A 16,627-nucleotide genomic window follows, 5' to 3' on the forward strand; every position below is an offset into this window, starting at 1 on the left:
AGAGTGAGCGAGTGGCTGTGTGGTGCTCAGTTGCCGACTGAGGTTAAACCACGACAACCTGACTGTATCTATCTGGAGTAAGAATTTTTAGCAACTTGGCTCCACAAAATACCTGACTGTATAGCATCTGGTAGAATGTTCGTCTGTGTTTTCAGGTGCACTACAATGTTGGCAAAAACCTGGCTGATAAAGGAAATCAAAGTGCTGCAATCAAATACTACAGAGAAGCTGTAAGGTATTAGGAATTTTACTGCTTTAATGAACTCTCCTAAAATTACTTTCATGTTTAACATGAACAAAATGCCTTAGGTATTCATTTTCATGGTCTGCAGTATTGCAGAGCTAGCAATTTGCATATAGTAATATATGTCACATACATAATAATCATCTCTTAAATTTTAAATTTTAGGTTGAATCCTAAATATGTACATGCCATGAACAACCTTGGAAATATTCTGAAAGAACGAAATGAGCTCCAAGAAGCAGAGGAGTTGCTGTCCTTAGCTGTACAAATACAGTATGTTTAGAACAATGCTAAGCAGTGTTTTCCACCAACTGAGCAGAAATGATACAATAGGATCTTGTGTTCCAAATGCTCAATTGTCCTCTCTCTTGTTTTTCTTCCCAATTTGCCCAGACCTGATTTCGCTGCTGCATGGATGAATCTAGGAATAGTACAGAACAGTTTAAGAAGGTTTGAAGCGGCAGAGCAAAGCTACTGGACAGCAATTAAACACAGGAAAAAATATCCAGATTGTTACTACAATTTAGGGCGGTTGGTAAGTGCTTTTGAATAAATGATAGCTATGACAGTAATCTCTGTGTGTGTATATATATGTATATATGTGTGTGTGTGTATATATGTATAATTCCACTGTACTGTTAAATGCTGATAGTTACTCCAGTTTGCTTGATTTGTAGTTCAGGGTGTTTTCATATATTTGGTAGCTTTTCCTATTGCTTTCCCAGTATAATTCCTTCCATACAACCTTTGGTAGTCCTACTTTTTCATATAAAGAGGTATAAAGAAAAATATAGATTGTGGTCTTTTGTTTAAAAGATGTTATTAATCATTTCCCAATATTAGACTGGTTTGCAGTCATTAGTATATTGTTAGGTAGTAGAACTATGCCAAAAAATTCCATTTAGATTTTTGGAAATATTTATATTAAATATTTATTCGCTTGTGTAGATTTCTAAATTGTACGCTGGTTTTCCTCCCTATCCTAATGGTACATGCATACTTGAAAACAAGCCTGGGTCCCAGAGAAAAGCAGGGTAAAATTAGTATATAGCACTCTCTCTTCCATACTACCCTAGTATTCTTTACATTTCTTATTTTTGTCTATAAAACCAAGTTCTACTAGAATGGAATGCAACATTAACAACTCTTTAGAGTCTTTAGTACATGATAGGAAAGTAAAGCAAATCAGGGTGAAATTACTGAGGTTTTCTTTCTTTTTAGTATGCAGATTTGAATCGCCATATAGATGCATTGAATGCATGGAGGAATGCTACAGTTCTGAAACCAGAGCATAGTTTGGCTTGGAACAATATGATTATATTGCTTGATAACACAGGTATAAGCCCATTTGAATGTTTTAATGAATAATTCAGTGTCTTGCAAAACTTAAAGCTTTATCTGTATTTATCTAAAAGGAGTTCTGCCTCTTCTTTGGCTACCCAGACACTCTCTATAAATATAAGAATACCTTCTGACTCAATGGTTTTAAAGCATCACATGAAATCCAGCCCATAAATTGAATTTCTGATCCTTCTTTGAAATGCCATCATTGTGCAAGCATGTTTGTATTATAGACCAAACTTCAGAACTTTTGAATCTGTGCTTTGTTGTTCTTCTGAAAGTGTTATCTGTTGAAAACAAAATGGAGGTTTTCTATTGTCTTACTCTGCAGGGTTTTACATTTGTGTGTGTGTGATACCTGGTTTTCTTTAAAAATGTGTGTAATCAGCTATTCATACAATATGTGTGCTTGCAGCGTGAAAAGTAACTAATAAGGCTGTGTTAAAAGATGCTTTCTTTTTCCACTACATGGGCTCCCAGGCAATCTAGCTCAAGCAGAAGCAGTTGGAAGAGAGGCCCTGGAATTAATACCTAATGATCATTCCCTTATGTTTTCATTGGCAAATGTACTGGGGAAATCGCAAAAATATAAGGTAGGTAACTAGAGCTTTCTGAGTGTTGGTTGTGTTTTGTTGGGGGTTTTTTTCTTATTTAAACTCTGTGTAAGTTTCTGTAGAAAGTGTTTGAGGAGGTCATTGTGGACTATGACTTAGATAGTCAGGTTTCAATGCCCATTTCTGTCACAGTATTGCTGTGTGATTCTGGCCTAAGTTCATCCCACCTTATTTTAGATGCCTGTGTTAGAAATGTTGCTGCCCTAAATTAGCTATGTCAGTGGTCAGTGGAGAGAAATAGGCTCTTAAGCACACTAGAGGGCAGTTAGGGTCTTGTATTGCTTCACTGCCGATAGAGAGAGCCTACTCTGATTTAGAGGCCTTGGTTCAGGAACTAAAATTAGATGTGTGGTTTTTGTATGTAAAGGTTTACCATTACCCAATTATGAATTCTAGCTCTTTGCCTCAGACGCTATCTAAAATAGAGGTATTACAGATTTGCTAATCCCAGATTGAGGATGGGATACCTAGGTGATCCCAGAATATTATGAGGAAAAAGTCCACACATTGAGCAACGTATTGAACTTTCTCTTGGATGCAGTGGACCAGCCTGCGAGTGGTACCTCAGCCTTAGCTACTTATATTTACAAGTAGTAAATGTAATGGAACTGATGAGAATGAGTTATTTTCCAAAAGGAATTGTATGTGCTGACAGAGAATAAATCATACACAGTTAATATATTTAGTTGGTTTAATTGACTCCAGAGTCACTGATTTATGTATGTGATAGGGACAAATTAATAATCAAGGAAGCTTTTGGTATTCCTCAGAAAAACATCATTTACTGAACTGTGGCTTTTAGGGGTTTTGATGGCTTTTTGATAGTGATGTTAGCAACACTGAAGGAACGTCCTCAGTATATGCAAAGTAAGAAGATTTTATGATGTTAAACTTCTCAGAATAGATACATTTTTCCACCAGTTACTGTGTCCACTTACATTTCTACAATCCTGTTCAGCTGTGGAGTCATGACCTGTCCACATGTGAAGCCAGGGCCTGTGACAACCCAGCACTTGCTTTTGTTTGTGTTAGTGATGCCGTTAGACACCCCCCCATTGCTCTTTCTCTAGACTGGCTGGGGTTTTTTTCTGTACACTCTCTTTCTTTTTTTCTCTCCACCTGAGACTGTTTTAAAATATATCTTTTAGGTTACTGTAACAAGGTTCCAGCAGGATACAAATTAACATCCAGAATGTATAAGAGATGAGATTATGGAGGAGGTAATTGCTAGGATTATTTTGGTGAGTCATGACTGTGAAAGAATAGAGGATTTCTTTTTTTCTCTCCACCTGAGACTGTTTTAAAATATATCTTTTAGGTTATTGTAACAAGGTTCCAGCAGGATACAAATTAACATCCAGAATGTATAAGAGATGAGATTATGGAGGAGGTAATTGCTAGGATTATTTTGGTGAGTCATGACTGTGAAAGAATAGAGGATTGTATAGTTATTCATAAGGAAGAGTATGCAGCATGACAGAATAAAGAGCGTTTATAATGAAGTAAGTAGAAAAAGTAAGTTGAAACCAAGCTAGAAAACTTTTCCAGGTATAGGAGAAACAAGTCTGTCTTAGTGGATTTAAAAAAAAAAAAAAAGGAGGTAGTGGTTCTGATTGCTAGCTCTGAAAGGTCATTTTGCTGCAGGGGAATGTGTTGGAGACAAAGTAGAAATGATAATAGGGGAAAATGAAGCTTTCAAGTCAGCATCCTGAATAAAGCAAAAGGAGCAGTGGAGCCCAGGGAAGAAAGCAGGGAGCCAGTGAGTGTTTTAATAGTTCGATATGGAGTAGTAGGTTTGTATAGAGCAAAAAACTTAACTAGTAACTTGAAATTGATGGGCTATAACAGGGAGAGCAAATTAAGGGAATTGGAAAGCGGACTCACTTAGAAAAGGTTATGATCCCAGTAGCTGTATTTTGCATCGCCTAGAAAGAGGAGATACAGGTTTTTGAAGTGGGAAAATGCTAAATGACAATAAAAAGCATGGAAAATTCAGATTTCTTGTCTACCCCCTCACCATCTAAAAACAGAGAGAAGAGGATGGATCTTTAAGGATCTTTATTGAGTGTTCGGGATGGGAAGGGAGGAGGGGGGGATGGAGACTGTCAAGGTGATGGAGGTAATTTTCAGAGGGCTGCCTGGCTGTGTCTGATGTGTTGTACAACCTCAGGCACTTCATTTATTAGGTTACTTGTTATGTGTCTGTATAAAAGTTGTTACTGTATTGGCTCTGTTGCCATAAAGTAAGATTTGTTCTGGGGCTTTTTGTTATCTCTTATTTTAAAAGACATTGAGTCAAAAAGGTTTTACTATGTTATGAGAGATTTCCCTCCTATAAGCACACAACATTCTCCTTCAGTTTCAAATGCACTTTGATTTTCAGCAGAAGATGGTTTTCCTAAGTGACCAAAAAAACCCCAACGCTTTATGACTTCTGTTTGTATCTACTCATGAATGATTTATTGTTCCAGAAACAAAAGCACATCAAGGAGGAGCTGTTTTGGTGGTTTTGTTTTGGTTTTTAATTAACATCTGTTATAACCAGGTTGGAGTTCTCCTTTAAATGCTTGTTCTTGTTGCAACGAACTATCTTTAGTTCTTTGAAAATATGTATGCTGTATTTTTGTTATGTATAAATCTATGCTTTTCCTGTAAAAGGTACAGTAAATTGAAACCATTCAGCATTTTATGTATTTGAAATAAAGCCAGACTATAATTTTGTGCTGTGGCCTCCGCAGCAGATGGAATGCAGTGTGCTTACCCAAAGCCTTTGCTACATGCAGTATGCAAGTTTCTTGGCAACACTTAAAGATTTGGCAACATAGAGCAATTTGAAATATCACCGGATGTACTGGAATGTATATTTACTCCATATATCTACAGTAATATGAATATGATGCACCTTAAATAGCCTTTAATCAGCCGGTATGCTTCTACTAGCTGCTGAGCAAAGCAGTGGTGATAAAAATGCTTTCAGCATGTAGTTGAAGATGTATGGTAATGGCAGCCAACTTTGAGAATCTATTTCATTAAATTTTCTAGGAACGCATTGCACGTATTGTCCCATCGTGCTTCAGCAGTGAAAGGATAAGTCCGTACATTAGATGCTGCTTCTTTGTGTAGGTGGCAACTTCTAGGCATAAAACTGAATTAATTGGACAGCACATCTTTTGCTTTGATTGCTGTTAACCTGCCTGGTGAAGAAAGCAGAGATTTACTTATTAGACCAAAATAGTAAAATTTGCAGTGGAAAAAAATACAACTTTGTGGGACTTCTGACTACTACATGCTTTCAAGTGCCAATCCACTGTTGATTTTTAGGCTTGGATGGTTGTACAAAAAGAGGAGGTTATCTTGCAACAACACTAGACTTGCCAAATGTTTGAGTCTCAGTATGTTTCTCAGGTGACTGAGTTAGAATCATAGAATAATCTTGACTGGAAGGGATGTCCAGAGGTCATCTAGTCCAACCCCGGACCCAAACCAGGGCCATCTCCAGTTGAATCTTGAACACCTCTATGGGTGGAGATTCTAAAACCTCTCTGGACAGCATCTTCCAGTGCTTGACCACCCTTATGGTAAAAAAAAAAAAAAATTGTTTCCTTTTACCTAATTGGAATTTCCTGTATGCCAGCTTGCATCCATTGTGTCTCATCCCATCTCACAGACTTGTGAGAAGAGTCTGTCTCCGTCTTCTCGGTATCATCTGATCAGGTACTTGTAGATAGCAATAAGGTCTCCCCTTCATCTTCTCTTCTGAAGGCTGAAGAGGTCCAGTTCTTTCAGCTGCTTCCCGTAGGTCTTGTGCTCCAGCCCCCACCCATCTTGGTGGCTCTCTGCTGGACTTACTAAAGTATGTCCATGTCTTCCTTGTAATGGAGAGCCCCAACTTGAACACATACTCCAGATGTGGTCTCGCAAGTGCTAAATAGAGGAGGATTACTCCAGTGCTTACCACCCTTATGGTAAAAAAAAAAAAAAATTGTTTCCTTTTACCTAATTGGAATTTCCTGTATGCCAGCTTGCATCCATTGTGTCTCATCCCATCTCACAGACTTGTGAGAAGAGTCTGTCTCCGTCTTCTCGGTATCATCTGATCAGGTACTTGTAGATAGCAATAAGGTCTCCCCTTCATCTTCTCTTCTGAAGGCTGAAGAGGTCCAGTTCTTTCAGCTGCTTCCCGTAGGTCTTGTGCTCCAGCCCCCACCCATCTTGGTGGCTCTCTGCTGGACTTACTAAAGTATGTCCATGTCTTCCTTGTAATGGAGAGCCCCAACTTGAACACATACTCCAGATGTGGTCTCGCAAGTGCTAAATAGAGGAGGATTACTTCACTCAACCTGCTGGCTGTACTTCTATTTAACACAGCCCAGGCTGTGGTTGGTCATCTTTGCTGTGAGGGTACGCTGATGGCTTTTATTCGATTTGCTGTCTACCAGGCCCACCAGATGCATTTCTGTAGAGCTGTTTCCTAGACAGTTGCCCCCCAGCCTGTACTTTTGCTTAGGGTTATACCATCCCAGATACAGGACTTTGCATTTGCTCTTATTGAACTTCATGAGATTCCTGCAGTCCAATCCTGTTCAACATCTTCATTATTGATCTGGATGATGGGGCAGAGTGCACCCTCAGCAAGACTGCAGATGACACAAAACTGGGAGGAGTGGCTGATATACCAGAGGGTCATGCTGCCATCCAGAGGGACCTAAACAGGCTGGAGAAATGGGCTGGTAGGAAACTCATGCAGTTCAACAAGGGGGGAAGTGCAAAGCCTTGCAGCTGGAGAGGAACAAGCCCAGGCACAGTACATGCTGGGGGTGACCCAGCTGGAAAGCAGCTTGGCAGGAAAGCACCTGAGGGTCCTGGTGGACACCAGATTGATTGAAAATGAGCCAGCAATGTGCTCTTGCAGCAAAGAAGGCTAATGATATCCTGATTTGTGTTAGGAGGGTTGCCAGCAGGTTGAAGGAGGTGATCCTTCCTGTCGACTGGTGAGGCCACACCTGGAGTCCTGTGTCCAGTTCCCAGAGAGCCATGGACATAATGGAGAGAGTCCAGTGAAGGGCCTCGAAGATGATGAAGGGACTGGAACATCTTTCCTATGGGGAAAGGTTGAGAGAGCTGGGACTGTTTAGCCTGGAGAAGAGAAGTCTCAGGGGGAGGATCTCAATTGTATATAAATACCTGAAGGTGCAAAGAGGATGGAGCCAGGCTCTTTTCAGTGGTGTGCTGAGTGACAGGACAAGAAGCAATGGGCCCAAACCAAAACATGGGATGTTCCCTCTGAACATCAGGAAGTGCTTTTTTACTGTGACTGTGACCAAACACTGGCACAGGTTGCCCAGAGAGGTTGTGGAGTCTCCATCCTTGGAGATGCTGCCTGGACATAGTCCTGGGCAGCTGGCCCTGCTTGAGCAGGGAGGTTGGACCAGATGACCTCCAGAGGTCCATTCCGACCTCAACCATTCTGTGATTCCTGTTAGTCCATTTCTCTGTCCTGTCCAGGTCCCTCTGAATAGCAGCTCTCCCCTCCAGTGTATTGACCACTCCCTCCTCTTAGGTGCTATCTGTAAAGTTTTTGAAAGTGCATTCAGTCCCATCATCTAAAACATTAATGAAGACACTAAATAGTATGGGTTTCAAAGAGACCAACGCATCCAGGAACATTAATAGTCTGGGTATGAGAATGCTGGAGCTGCTGCTTATGCCAGGGAAGAGCAATGCTAAAACTTGCACTATGGAGTCATATACTCCCTCAATTTCCAGACATCTGGTTCCCTTGTTCACTCCTATCCAAGTATTCCTTCTCCTGAAACAGGATGTCCTGCAAAAGGATTTGTCAAGAACCCTAGGGTTTGTAATTTCCTTGACTTGAGAAGATGAAGGCACTTTCTGCATCAGTCTCTCTTGGCTTCAGAGTGGCAGCCTCAGCTGTGCTAAGGAATGCTTTGAAAGGAGCATGTAGTTTGGGTTTGAATTTGGACATACTGGGAAGCTCTTAAGTCACTCAAAGTTGAGTGACTCAATCTTGACATCAGAAATTTCTTGTCCCATGAGGGACTTTTACAGAGACTTATTTCATGCTTCACATGAGAAGATGGTGGAACCAAAAATCTGGCTGATAGGTTTTCTTTTTCAGTAGAGCCTGCGTTGTGTTTTGTGGATATAAGTAATGAAAGCTTAGCACAAAGGAAAGGCCTTTTCCCCAGGTTATTGTTCTCACATACCTCAGACAGCAAGTATGTGCATTCAGATGGAAGCCTACCACACTGAGGTAATTTTATCTTCAGGTCATTTGCATTGAAACTGAATGGGCAGCTTTCCCTAAAACACAGCACAGCATAGAAACCTGTGTAAAATTTGCTCTCTAAAATATCTAAACTTGCATGCAGGCGAGTAAATATGCTCCATTTGGATTTGGGGAGGGTATCTTTTTAAACTTCTGCAGGAAATATGCTCTGGAACAAAAGTATATTAGCAGCTAGTTGGGGAAAATAAAGTTTGAATTAGAGAATAAATTAGCGGTTGGGAAAATAAAAAAGTTTGAATTAGAGAATAAATTAGCGGTAAATTGTTCTCTGAATATTTGGTGAGGGAGCTCAGCTTTTATAAGAAGTACTTATATATCAACAGTCCTAAGAGTACACACCACAAGTGGGAATATGGAAAAGATAACTTGTGAGGAAATGTGAGGAATATTTCAGTTGGCTTGATTTTTTAAGTAGCAGGCACTCAGCTACTCTTCATTGAGAACCATGTTGAAACATTTGTTTGAAAGAGGTTTACTGGAATGCCCCCATCTTAAATGCTAAAAACTATTTTAAAGGAAAAGGTGTCTAAAAGCAATTTGCTCAGATACCGAATTATATTATCCTGTACTGGTTTCAGCTGGGATAGAGTTAATTTTCTTCCTAGTAGCTGGTGCAGGGCTGTGTTTTGGATTTAGTAGGAGAATAATGTTGATAACACACCGATGTTTTAGTTGTTGCTAAGCAGTGCTTACACTAGTCAAGGACTTCTCAGCTTCCCATGCTCTGCCAGCGAGAAGCTGGGAGGGGGCACAGCCAGGACAGCTGACCCAAACTGGCCAAAAGGATATTCCATACCATATGGCATCATACTCAGCATATAAACTGGGGAAAGCTGGCTGGGGGAGGCGTGACCACTGCTCGGGAACTGGCTGGGCATTTTTTTTTCCTGATTCTCTCCCGCATCCCACTGGGGAGGGGGGGTAGTGAGCGAATGGCTGTGTGGTGTTTAGCTGCCTGCCAGGTTAAACCACAACATATCCTTAACTTGATTGAATAAGTAGGGAAAACTTCAGCAGGCAATGTTTTAAAATATTGTAACTATGCAAAAAAAAAGAATTTAAGTAAACTGCTTTGCAAACTTCACTAGCATTTAATAGCTCTCTGCTAAAATAACAGCAGCCTGTGAAAGCATGGCACTTACTCATAGCTTTATTACTGTTTTCTGTAGCCACCTGAGCTACAGGATCATGCAGGCTTAGAATATATATAGAGTGGTATCATATAGATATGGCATAGTTTGGGAGGGTTTTTAATTACAATCGTGGGTAAATTTTGCATTATTTTATATACTACGAGAGTAGACTGTCCTGTTGACTTGTTCTTCTAAATTATTCAGGAATCTGAAGCTTTGTTCCTCAAGGCAATTAAAGCCAATCCAAATGCTGCCAGTTATCATGGTAATTTGGGTAAGAGCCTTTCTAACTCTTATCAGCTATATTATTTGTTTGCTTCGTATTCATTGTGTTTAAAAAGAAAAAGCAATCTTTTGAGCCTTCTTCCTGCTGGGCAGATTTCTATTTTACTTCCTAGAAAAACTGCCAGCCAAAAGAACAGGGCACTAAACCAGAAAAGCTGTCACGCTATATGACAGATCAAGAGGGCTGCACAATCCAGCCCAGAGGTAGCTGCACTTTGGTGTCTGCAAATTGGTTCATTTATGCTGTGCTTGTAACCCGCAATGAGCTCACCAGATAAGAGCTGCCATTTATGGCTGCAGTGTAATTCATTCCTTCATCATTCCCATGCCAGTTCTGCTCCCAGGCTTTGCTCCTGCATTTGGCAACAGAACAAGCAGCTACTGTGCCACCAGCCAGCGAGAGACCCTCACTGGAAACAAAATGCTTTAATGTTGTTTTCCAAGTGATTGGCAAGATTGCATGTTACTCAACAATATTGCTAATGAAATTCCTCATTGATGTTCCAGCTGTGCTTTATCATCGCTGGGGAAATCTTGACTTAGCAAAGAAGCACTATGAAGTCTCTCTAAAGCTTGATCCTATGGCACCCGGGACCAAGGAAAACTACAACCTCTTAAGAAGAAAACTGGAGCAATTGCAAAAGAAAGGCAGTCCCTGATGTTTCTTTTCAGGTTGTCCGTGCATGCTGTTTATGATTAATGTTACATGGGTACTTTTGACCATGTAAAGGATTCAGTCATTATTTCTCAAAAATAATACCACCACCAGCACTGCACACTTGAATGTCCAATTATGCCCTCCTACAGATCCTAACATTTCAGCTACGCTTTGGGGGATCATTTTATTTTTACCCTTGAACTGCTTTTAAAGTCCCTTAGAACATTTTTATAGGTATATGAAAGCAATGCAGATGGAATTTCACAGCTTTCACTTGTAATTTGATATCTTCGTCTGATTTTTAGTAGCAGGATGAATATCAGAAGGCAGTTTTATTTCTGAAAGTGATTCTAAAAAAAGTGCCATTTCCTGTTTAAATCCTGATCTTTTCAAGTATGAAGAGTGTCTGTCCACTTCAGTTTTATTACTGCCTTCTACTGCCAGTCCTGCAGAGCCAGTGGAAGAATGGATTCTCTCCAGCACATCAGTCTACTCCTGTAATTTGAGTTATGCCCTTGCTCTTGTTTCTGGCTCCACCCTTCAAAGTGTCAGATTTGTACAGGAGTAAATGAGGACAAGGATTTGACCATAAACGTTTGTCAGCCAGTGTACTGATGAGGTATGTTCGAGTGGAGAAAATACTCCTAGATCGAGACGGAGATTTTAGCAAGCAGCAAAGGGAAAAAAAGTGTGAGGTGACAGAGGAGTCAGCTAGAGTTTCTGTTCTTGCAGGCAGCCTCATCTTAGCATAGACAACGTGGGCAACAAGTCAGAATTGTTTTAGCTCCTGCCGCAGGTCAGTGGTCTAAATACAGTATAGCATCTACAGGAGCTAATTCCTGTGTTCTCAGGCATTTCAGTCCTTTCTGGTTAAGGACATTACACCTTTCAGCTCCTGTATTGTTGGTGAGTAAGGAGAGAGTTTCTGTAAAAAAGTAACTGGGCAGAGCACCTGACCTTGGCTGTTGATGTATTAACTGGAAAGAACTCGGATTCACCTTTGTCTCCTGTGGCTCATGCATTTGCTGAAGTGGCAGTTAAATAAGCATAGCTGTTAATGCATAAACTGATCACATTGGTGTGGGATGATTCAGAGATGGTACACATTGATACAATGTCACTTTTCAAAATGTGCTATGCTTTAATAAGGTTTAAACTCTGGCTGTCCAGAGTTGTTTGTCTTGTCCTAATATTTACGTTCCTGCTTCAGGAAGAAGTCACATGTCTATTTATTTGTTGGTTTTTTTCTTTAAGATTGGAAGATTGCTATTGGACATGAAAACTGAGGAACTTTACCTCTCTTTTCATATTCCTTCATCCTTTCCCTCTGTCCCCCCTTGTAGGAAAAAAATGATCAATGCGGTATTTGCAGCTTTGCTAATTTGTCCAATGATTATTGTATACAGATGGCGGAATGTTCTCCATATACAACTCACCTATGTGTGGAACCATTTAAAGTGTAGAGGGAATGCCTGCCGTAGGACAGGATGTTGTGTGACCTTGCCATCTGACCATCATGTAACCATTCTACATCTATACTACGTTTTGAACCTCGGCTACTTTTACATTATAAATTTGCTTGGAAATGACAGTTGTTCTTGAAAGTTGTTTCAAGAACCAACTGTGCCTACAGAGCGCATTGCAATACTGCAGAGCTACCAAAGCATCCTCTTGACAAAGCTAGTTTGGGTACTACAAGTAGTGCAGCTACTTTAATGTAATATTCTTGCCAGACTCACTACAAATCTAGCCAGCAAGGCTGTGGCAGTCTGGTGCTGTCCACAAATTTTGCTTTGAATGAATTAATACGCCTACATTACATAGTATGTTGCCATACCGATTTTAGTTGAGGTACCAGAGGCATGTATTTGTGCTAGTGCAGTGCTCCTCTCCTGCTAATATAGCCTGTTTCTCAGCAGGACTAACTAGTTTGTCGTAGGGTACTGAGTTGATGCAATTGTTTCCTTTTCTTCTGGTTTCTGGACAAAATTTTCAGAAACTAGTTTCTGAATGTATTTGCAGGATACAAATATGTTCTTTGATAAGTATCTGTACTGACCCAGCAGAACGCTGCACCACTATGGCTAGTCATCTTCTGGTAACCAGCACAGTTTAGTCAGTACCAACTTTTGTATCTGAAACATGATGAAATAGATACACCCTTCAGTACAAACAGCAGATTTTTAAGGCTTTCGATACATAGCTTATTATTCATCAGATATAGAGATCACTTAGCTACTTCAGTCATGAGATATTAAAGAGTTGGGGTCTGGCTGGATGAGCTAGTTTATAGCAAGATAAATGTGTTTAATATAAGCAGGTCTTCTCTGTATATTTGGAATATGACATACTGAGTTTAAATTATTATTCTCATCATGAAGTTCACACGTATAGTTTTCTCTGTTTTGCCTGCCATATCAGCTTTACAGAAATCCATTAGATCTGTATTATGTATGGGGTATGAATTCTCTCTAGGTCATTATGAACCAAAGTTGTTGTAGGAATTCCTCTGTGGAAGTCCGTTTGCCCTTCTACTCAAGAGTCTCAGATGGAAGAGACATGCCAACAAATTGGATGTTTTGTTGGTATTTGAAAACGGTGTCTACTCTTCAATACAGACAACGTGATTTCTTCTTGATTAGTTTTCTGGCTACCTGTATATATTTTTGTGAGGGTTTATTTGGTTTATGTCATTTTCAGTGCTATAGAAATTCAATGTGGTTAGTTGTATGATGGTAATAAGAAGGATACACTTATGTCTGAGCGTAATGTTGAGGCAGAATTGGGTTTAAAAGAAACAACAAACAAGACTGCTTTTTTAATAAAAAATTCCTTAAGACTTTCAAGGATGCTAAATATTTTACTTTCAGAAATCTTTTGAGTGCAAATAATACAGTGAGTTTTATTACAATGGTTATAATGTTTTAACCTTTTGCTTGTTTTTTCATACCTCGTAACTGACTCCTGGAATAGTGCAGAACACACAACCTGGAAGAGAGAAAGGTGAAGAAAAAGTGGTTTTGTATGTAGCTGTTGTTACAAACATTGTCTGTCTTTCCAGCGTGCTGGATTTTTTCCCCACGTTACCTTTCCACCATTGCTAATTACAGAAGATTAAAGTTTCCTTCTTATCAGCTGGCCTGCTTGATTCTGTAGTGAAATTAAGAACCCTGGATACATTTTTTTTTTTCAAAGATTGCTTGTTCAAATACAGTTCTGAGGAGAGAAATACAGAATGAATCAATGCACAGAATGGAGTCAGAAAAATATTCACAATGGCTGCTATGGATGACAGTCTCTTTTCACCAAAACCTTCGAAGGGAGTTCCCTAATTGTATGTTTCTCTCATGTTTAGACCAATGCCATGTACATGAAGTTTCCTGTTATTTAATTTCACACTTAGGATTTAAACTTTAGAGATGTGGGTTGTGTGTGTGTTTATGAGCACTCAGAAATAAAAATCTTCAATACTTTCGAATGGTTTGTTAAAAATATTGGGTCTGTTCACTGGGAACTTATTTCCTTCATATTTGAGATACCTGCATCTGAGCTATTCATCCTAGTTTCTCTGTATAGTCACTGGGAAAAAAACCAGGTAATCTGAAACATGATTCATCTCCTAAAGAAAGCATCTTTAGGATGTGAGGCGTCATGTACTTGAAGCAGGTATTCCTCTTCACTAACTTCAAAGGGTAACTAAGGTGATGAGCTCACATGTATGAAGAAAATCTCACTGCTGCTTTCAGTTGAAGTAATCTGGTCCCATGCACCTCTAGCATTCTCGTACGTTATCTGCACCAAGAATATTAAGACTGGCCTCGAAGCAAATTGGCAGGTGCTTGCCTTGAGAGTCAGAGAGTTACAGCAGCTGGATGAGGGAATGGGATGAGACAAATTAAGAGAGCTTTCTGCAGATAGTTAAATTTATATGGCTATAAAGCGTCTGAATGTCAAATCTCTGCCTACCGAAACAGAACATTCAGGTCCAGTCCGATGCATTGTTAGCTTGTCTATGATCACAATAAAGGGTAACAACTTCTTACTGAATTTACTTTCGGTGTCCTTCACTTTGTTTTAAAAGCAATCTAAAGCAACTGTAAATTTGCAAAGGTGAGATTTTTTCCTTAAATTGAAGTTGCTATTTCAAGCTGTAGCTGTTAGAATGTTAGATGTGATAGCATAGCCCGTTTCTAGATGGTGGGGGTTTTTTTTCAGTTTAAATATCTTTATTTGCTGGTTCCTGCTTGTGTTCCATGTTTCATGCGAGCATAGGTACATTTACGTTCCTACCATTACCTGTAGATTCCCACGTGATTCTTGACTTGGCCCTTTCACCGAACGGTGCTTCCTTCCACAGCTCTTGGTATGCCTCTACCACATGTGTGCTTATGAGGGCATGTTTAACTCGAAAAAGACTAAAATTTGCTAGAAACAAAAGTGATCTCACTTTTGAATTTCTGTGACGGAAACGCCGAGGGAGCCAAACCTCCGTCATGTACCACCATAAGCGGCAGGTACCTAGTAACGGCCGCTTTAGACTGTGTGCTGGGCTCCGCGGTAACGTGAAGTGGTTGTACGTAGGTGTAATGTTACAAACACAGCAACCCGGATCCGGTGCTTTAAGGAAGAAGGGCTGTATAGCCACTCGGAAGAAGAGGATGTGCATAGCTGCACGGGCTGTTGAGGACCGGAGGACTGATTACCTTTGTGTTAGAAAGCTGCGCTGCAGTACTGTGGTGTTCGGTGTGTGTCAGCGATGATACATGTCAAGTGGTTCAGGGCTTTTTAAAATAAGTATTTTTGTTAGGAAAAAAATCCCTACAGATACTGAAATTGGTAGCTTGTGATTGCCGAGTTGAACTGTTTTTTAATGTAGTGTTAATCGTTTAGAAGGCCAGCGGTACGTTCCAGTTTATTTTCAGCTGAGCAAGAAGTAAAAACATTTGTAATGGAGCCATGTAATAAATCTGCATTTTGCTATCTTTTTGCATAGATTTTAACTGTGATAATGGTGTTTATTTTTGTAGTAAGTTTTTTATTCAGGGTTCTGCTATAAGCTAGAAAGAAAATCTACTGGGCATGGTAGACTGGTACTGTGATGCACAGGAGGACGTTCTTCCCCTTAGAGTAACAGTTCAAGATCTTGATTCTGCACAAGTGTACTGATGCTGAATGCGCGTGCCTAAGAAAAAAAGCAGCACTTAAGGAAAGTGGTGGAATACCCAACTAATTAATTCAACCTCTAAAACAAAAAACTGTAGAAAGAAAAGCGGGAGATGCTGCCTCAGACTCTGAGCAATCTTACCCTGCTTTAGAGCCGGAAGAGAATTACTGAACGCTCATGGTGTAAGAAAGGGGATCGTCTGTAACGGATGCAACCCAACTTTCAGCCTACGGACTGGGCAAGGAGGAGGGACTGAAGCCGAAGCGTTACTTGCTGTCCCAATAACCAGGCTACCGAACGGTGCTCGTGTGCTCCAGATAAACACGTACTGAATTGTTCAGCGTCAAACAGAGCGTAAGGGTGTCTTACTCTTATTCCTGCTACCGGCGTATTCATTTTCTTACAGTGATTTGACTGCGTGGAGCCTTAGCGTGCTTTGCTACCAGGCAGCCCGATCCCTACAGAGCCAGCTTGAGGGGGTCCTCGGCTGGGAGCTGGGAAGCTGCCTGAAAAGGAGGTAAACGGAAAGCCACCTGGCACGCTCGAAGTTTGAAAACTTTTGCTTCAGCAGGCTCAGAATCAACCTGGCTACAGCCAGAATCCCTCCTATAGAGTAGTCAATGGTATTTTAAAATAATAAGGGGTTTTAAGAGTTCTCTAGAAGTCAGATTTGCTGCCCGAGGCTGCGTCGCTCCGTGCGCATCTGTTGCGGCCCCCCCGGCGGCAGGCCGGGGGGCTGCTACTGTGGATTTCAGTTGCTGCTGCCGGTTGTTCGGGAGGGATTCTGCCCGGGGAGCGCGGGGCGCTGCACCCTCTGCCACCGCTGTCGCAGCCGGCGCGGGGTGCTCGTGTGCTCCAGATAAACACGTACTGAATTG

At 40.6% G+C, this 16,627-nt stretch overlaps 1 protein-coding gene across 1 annotated transcript in view; it reads left to right on the top strand.

Annotated features, from left to right (window-relative positions):
• Positions 1-10,791, top strand: part of TMTC4 (transmembrane and tetratricopeptide repeat containing 4) — a 54,938-nt gene extending 44,147 nt beyond the window's left edge. The window contains exons 11-17 of the mRNA XM_009288274.2: positions 156-235; positions 410-517; positions 638-779; positions 1,466-1,580; positions 2,066-2,178; positions 9,847-9,916; positions 10,435-10,791. Of these exons, the coding sequence (XP_009286549.1) occupies positions 156-235; positions 410-517; positions 638-779; positions 1,466-1,580; positions 2,066-2,178; positions 9,847-9,916; positions 10,435-10,586 (780 nt within the window). The 3' untranslated portion in view covers positions 10,587-10,791. The remainder of the gene's footprint in view (positions 1-155; positions 236-409; positions 518-637; positions 780-1,465; positions 1,581-2,065; positions 2,179-9,846; positions 9,917-10,434) is intronic.
• Positions 10,792-16,627: the final 5,836 nt, after the last annotated feature.

This window comes from Aptenodytes forsteri, unplaced genomic scaffold (assembly GCF_000699145.1).
Source record: "Aptenodytes forsteri isolate BGI_AS27 unplaced genomic scaffold, ASM69914v1 Scaffold123, whole genome shotgun sequence".
NCBI lineage: Eukaryota > Metazoa > Chordata > Aves > Sphenisciformes > Spheniscidae > Aptenodytes > Aptenodytes forsteri.